This window comes from Ceratocystis lukuohia (assembly GCF_044167205.1).
Source record: "Ceratocystis lukuohia strain C4212 chromosome Unknown Supercontig7_pilon, whole genome shotgun sequence".
In the NCBI taxonomy this organism is placed as follows: Eukaryota; Fungi; Ascomycota; class Sordariomycetes; order Microascales; family Ceratocystidaceae; genus Ceratocystis; species Ceratocystis lukuohia.
Genome location: NW_027263526.1, coordinates 463,088 through 468,635, shown reverse-complemented (window position 1 = coordinate 468,635; position 5,548 = coordinate 463,088). Strand labels below are relative to the sequence as shown.

The window sequence follows — 5,548 nt, the reverse complement described above, 5'->3', positions numbered from 1 at the left end:
TTGCGCACTCCGTAAGCTCTATACGAGCTATACGAAATGATTTTAAACCGGTATTTTATTGAGCCAACGCCTAGCAAATAGAAGCGTATAGCGAGTATACTGCTACATGTGTAAGAGAACAGGAGTCCCCAAGGTTCCTCAGACAGTAGTAAAGGGTAGTCTTCTCACAAAGCCACTGTCGCGAGGCCATTTAGTCGAGCTAGAAAAGCAGAAGACTATAGCAGGACCAAAACCTAGGACGGGCACCCCTAGCGGCCTTGACTCGTGCTTTCAGCTTTAGGCAGCAACCATGTCCCTAAGGTCGTAATAATAATTTAGACAGTTCATACTCGGACTGTATTGTCTTCCTCCACCAGGCCCTCCAACGTTAGCCTGTCGAAGCCAGTTGTTTCCTATAGATTTGTCAATAACGAGACTCAAAAGCCTAGAGTAGCAATAGAGTAACTCACCAGCTGTGCTCAGGGAATCGATATCGGGGTTCCAGACAGCCTTGCCACCGTAAATCAGTCTTAAATAACTAAGGTTAGCATACGTCCTGTGATCTTCAAAAAGCCATCAAGAAAGTTCATCATTTTGGAGAAGTTGGTGTGCCTGAATAGTGGCATAGAAGAACTTACTTTTGGTTCGACCGGGGACTATAATCGTTCACCGATTGCTTCCAGGCTGTGCCGCTGGGCGAATCACTCGCGTTTAGGTAAGTAGCTTCAAACTTCTTGGTCCAGCTTGTCTTCGTGATTTTGCCCACGACGAGAGCAACATGAGTACAGCCTCCTGTCTGGTCGAATACATATCTCACTGCAGGCTCACTCGGAGTGAAACCCGCGCGAACCGTATTGCAGGACATGAAGTAGTAGTACTCGTCATTCTCAAGCGTAACACCTTTCTCGTTGGCAGCCCGCTTGGCCTCCTTATATGCATCGGATGAACCGCGTGACAGCAATTTGTGAAGCTGGAGCGGGCCAGTCGGGTCGTCAGCCATGGCTGGACTAGGCTTCAGATCAGGGGGCGAGGGGATGATAGCACCAAACACAATGGTGCAGCAGAAGGTTAGGAAGAGCAGAAACTTCATGGCTGTAGTAAAGCGATGTAGATTTAGAAAAGGATAGATGGTTCTCAGGTTGCTGTTCTCGAAGTCTTGACATTTTTCCGGCTATGTGGCCGGCGTGGCCTACTATTTGTAGTCCTTCTCGATGCCTCTTTCGTGCAGCAAACAGATGCCTCTCGACACCGCCGAGCACGCAAGCAGACACATCTGCAACGACACATCTACAATGAAATGAACCAAGACCTCAAAATGCACACGGCAACGAAGCAAACGGGGACAAAACCCTTCCAAGTGCACGATACAAGCCCGAGCGGCTTACGGAATTCGTGGCGAAATCAGGCCTCTCAAGTCAATCGACTATGTCGCCATCATAGTTCCTGCAATATTGCTTCCACTTTCTTGATGGTGATTTCAACAACGCCGGTTTTTGTGTTCATACACCCCCCTCCCCCACCCTCCTCTCTTCGTAGCGGTGCTTATTATGGGAACTTGGAAGAAGCTTTCGATAAGGCTACTATAGGATGCTTGCATGTTGCCGTCCAAGGGCGTGCGCATGGTTAGTTTCCCTTGGAGGGTAAGCGGGTCAATAGTAAGTTACTGTCCCGCTCGCAACATTACCAGCCAAACAGGACAGCAATCCATGCAGGGCAATGTCTTGTGCGTCTCGCTTGCCGAGCCAGAGGCGGCCAGTCCCTAGCGTCGGGAATATTATTCAAGTTGGCGCTATTCAGGTTGACGCCTAGCTAGCCGACGACGTTGGTTTCTACTTTGTGTAATCCTCAGGAAAAGGGGGGCGTCGATCAAGTGCCCTAGCCTGAAACGCGGTTCTGCCATGGGCTGGCCCATGCGGAAACCTTAAAACCATATGTTTTTGATTTGGCAACTTATCCGAGGCAACCATACGACAGCGAGGCCCATAATGAAAGCAAGTTAAGCGAAGGAGAAACGCGAAAAGGGGCAGCAAGGCAAAGAGGACAAGACTAAGAAGACGGAAAAGTGAAAAAAGAGAAGGAGAAAAGGAGAAAAGGAAACAAGGCAAAAAAGGAAATGAGGTATCAAGGCATCAAGGTATCAAGGTAAAACGAAAATTTTTGAATTGAGGAGTAGGACTGAGGACGGAATTCGGAGGCCGGAAGCCGGAAGAAACCTTAGTGTAGATCCGGCGAGGCTCCGTCTCCATTCCCGCGCGGCAGGTTCCGTTTGTGCCACTAGGCAGTTTGTCGAATTAATCTAGTCAGGATACCCCTGCTTAATTATGTAGTTGTTTTGAATGTGGACCCATTCCACCATGTCACATGGGTAAAAAAACAAAGCAACTACCTACTATCCAGTTCGTAGTTGGAGAGGTCACTGCCTCGTATTGGCACAAGCCTGTCAAGACTTGGGTTCCCCCAAGCCCCCCTTCCCACGACCTAGTCATCTCTCGAGTTGCGTGCGTCCATTCATTACTTAAGACTTACCCTAGGGAGTCTGCCACGAAATATACATTTATTCGACACCCGGACCAGGCCAATCAGCAATCACCCAACAATCAGGTACTCGATAGGCACGCACAGTTCCCAGTACGATCGAATCTTTGTGCGGCCCTACGGGAGGCCAATGAACCACAGAAACCCTCCTAGAGAGAAGAAAAAAGATAGGACTTACCATTGCCTAGCCGGATCGGTGTCGGCCACCCCCCCTCCTTCCCCAACCCTACGCCTTCCATCGTATTCATATGATCGGGACATTGTAAACGCAGAGCCACATCGCTTTGTTCCAAACGCCCTGGGGTCCTGGCGTCGTATTCGCCCCGAAACCCTTCAGTTACGCTTGAGCCAAATCAATGGACCGGCGAAGGAACGGATACCTCGACTAGACTATAGCCAAGCGTACGGCGAGAGCCTAATGCATGTCATGCAAAGCAGTTAGAACAGTAGCGCAGCGAGCGCGCAAGCTAGCGCACACTGATCCGCACAACGGCTGCCACACCAGCAGCGGGAAGCAACCATAGGGCCACTACCGGCAGCTGACCCTCATGTCGATAGTACGAAGACAGGCTGGACAGCAGCCATACTGAAATAAATGCAGTGCAACGGCCGGGTGTGCAGTGCAGTCTAGCATACATTAGACTTTCACAGGGCACCTAATTCAAGTCCACCAGTTCATGCGCCCACCCCCCCCCCCCCCCCCCATCTATCAACCTCTGCAGATGAACAACAAACTATAGCACAACAAGCTGTGGATCAGATGCTATATCTGGTATAATATCATATAACAGAATTATGATTCGCTATGTCTATATACAGGCACGCCCCATATACACTCCCTTAATACACCAGTGCCGCCCATTACATAATTATACGACGCACTGAAGCATTAGCGGCCCCAAGGGCGATCCTCCTCTAGAACATCAGGCATTTCACATTCTTACCTTCTCAACAAACACTTCGCAGTCTTATTTCCATCAAAACAAGAGTGTCTACCGCGCAGGCGGCTAAGTGACATGATTATTCTAGGGCAGCTCATCGGTCCGATAAGGCTTGAAGTCCCTACCGCTATCCACGGGAATCTCCAGACCGGCAACTCAACCAAAGAGAGCCGCAAGTCCGCTCAATATCAGTCATAAACGGACTTGCCATATCCCCCATAGTCATAGAAGCTTATATTATTCCTGAATGATGCTTCGGAGGTAAAAAGAAAGTCTAATCGGGTGCTCTCGATGTGCGATGGTCAGCTATACAAGCATCCCTATAACTAGTATTAACTAATGGAAATTGCCAAAAGCCTTTCCTGTCACAATGGAGATTCTGATGTTTCTATTCAAGATGGTTTCTGGAGACTTAAATCCCCCTTTTACGGGTGGCCAATAGGTAAGATTCCATGAATATACGACAATACGACGTAACCATAGCCTTAATAATATCTCTACTGATACTTGGCTTGCTTGAGCAGTCTGGTGCAACGCACAACATACGATAGCATAGTTGTGCGTAAACTAGCCCCCAACCCTCCCGCTTAATACCTCTCTCGAGTTCAGGGCGCCAAGGCAAGGAGAGGACGAGAAGCAGATAACATGACTAATTAAATCGCACAAGTCACACGCTAGTGACCAAACGCTTACGATCGGGCGTGATATGCTCCCGCCCCTTCGTGCCAGCCTCCTTCTCCTTAGTTGCAGAGTTTCATCTTCATCGCGCAACAGTCGCAAGGCTGCCTAACGAGCGTCTCTACACCATTCGAAAACCCTGCAGTGCAGCAGTGCTCTCTATGAGCCGAGCAACCTTGACGACGGAGAGCTTCGAATCCATCTACAGCACTCAAGGCTCAAAACACCCGGCAACGGGGCCAGCCTGTCCCAGCAGGTCGGAAATGTCTCCTCTGTCTTCCATGGCATGGGATCTAGTTCCGTACCGCTTGCATGTCATCAGCTGGATATTTCAGTTGCGTAAGAGCAGGGCGAAAGCGCTAGCATGGGCCACAATAGTAACCAGTAGTAGCCACCGGAGATACGCTAACCGCTCACCAAAAAAATATAGCTTTAGACTTATGCTATACTATACACTTGATGAAGATCCAAACTTTGATGCTATCTTGAACAAATCAGTCTCATGCTCGCCGCAACACAGCGCGGGGGTCCCAAATTAAAAACGCCTTCTATACCCCTTAGACTGGACGCACAAACGGAGGGCTAACCAAGATCTTAAGCCGATGGCAAATTCAACTCGGCTGTTGAGCAGTGTTCCGTATGCATAACAGAAAGCCAGACACCTTATTTCGCAGAGACCACCCACCACTAGAGGCCACCCCTTGGCGAGGGCAACCAACAAACCTCCTCATTCTATAGATTCTTCAAGTACCCGAGCGTAGTGTGTTCTAATTGCCAGTCATTCTTCACTAACCTGACTAAAAATTAACACTAGAAGCTTAATTATAATATTATTGGTCAACTAGTTCGCTAGATCAAACATCACGAAGGCCGCCACGGGCTTATTCACAGACGAGCGGAGGAAACATGATACGCATGAGGGAAAGGCGTGACCCGCAACGTAGCCTATAGAAATGGTGCGGCTTTTTGTGTCTTTACGTACTACAGTTCGCAGGCTTTATCAAGGAACGACCATTGAGCCCCCAAACATCATGGAGTGTATTGCTCCTTATAGAAGGCGTTTCAAGAGAAATATAGGCGCTTGCTAGGGGCAATTCGACATTATCACCGCCTCGTAAAGTCATGCGGATGCGGGTATTCCCAGCCCAGGCTTCTCGCATAAAAGCGATAGCACTTCGCGTTATATCCGGGCTTCTCCGACAGTCGACGATATATTTCTTCAAATCGCACACACTATCATGGGAAGCCGGGGCCATTCCAGTTTGAAGTTTGAAAACACAGTCATGATGTTATCCCGAGCCACAAGCTCTGTTCGGCAAACAGCACGCGGGGAGTACAAAGAGCATGTTTAGAAATTTCCTTCTTCCCAAGCCCTTGCGTTCTTGGCCTTAGGGGAGGGTATCTTGTGATGGTCT

At 49.0% G+C, this 5,548-nt stretch overlaps 1 protein-coding gene across 1 annotated transcript; it reads right to left on the bottom strand.

Moving 5' to 3' along the window:
* Nucleotides 1-276: 276 nt before the first annotated feature.
* HOO65_070074 (uncharacterized protein) lies at nucleotides 277-1,069 on the bottom strand (the record flags this gene model as incomplete). Its single annotated transcript, XM_071005158.1, has 3 exons — nucleotides 277-392; nucleotides 450-508; nucleotides 618-1,069. The coding sequence occupies 3 exons, from the start codon at nucleotides 1,067-1,069 to the stop codon at nucleotides 277-279; spliced, it is 627 nt and encodes a 208-aa protein (XP_070856792.1).
* Nucleotides 1,070-5,548: the final 4,479 nt, after the last annotated feature.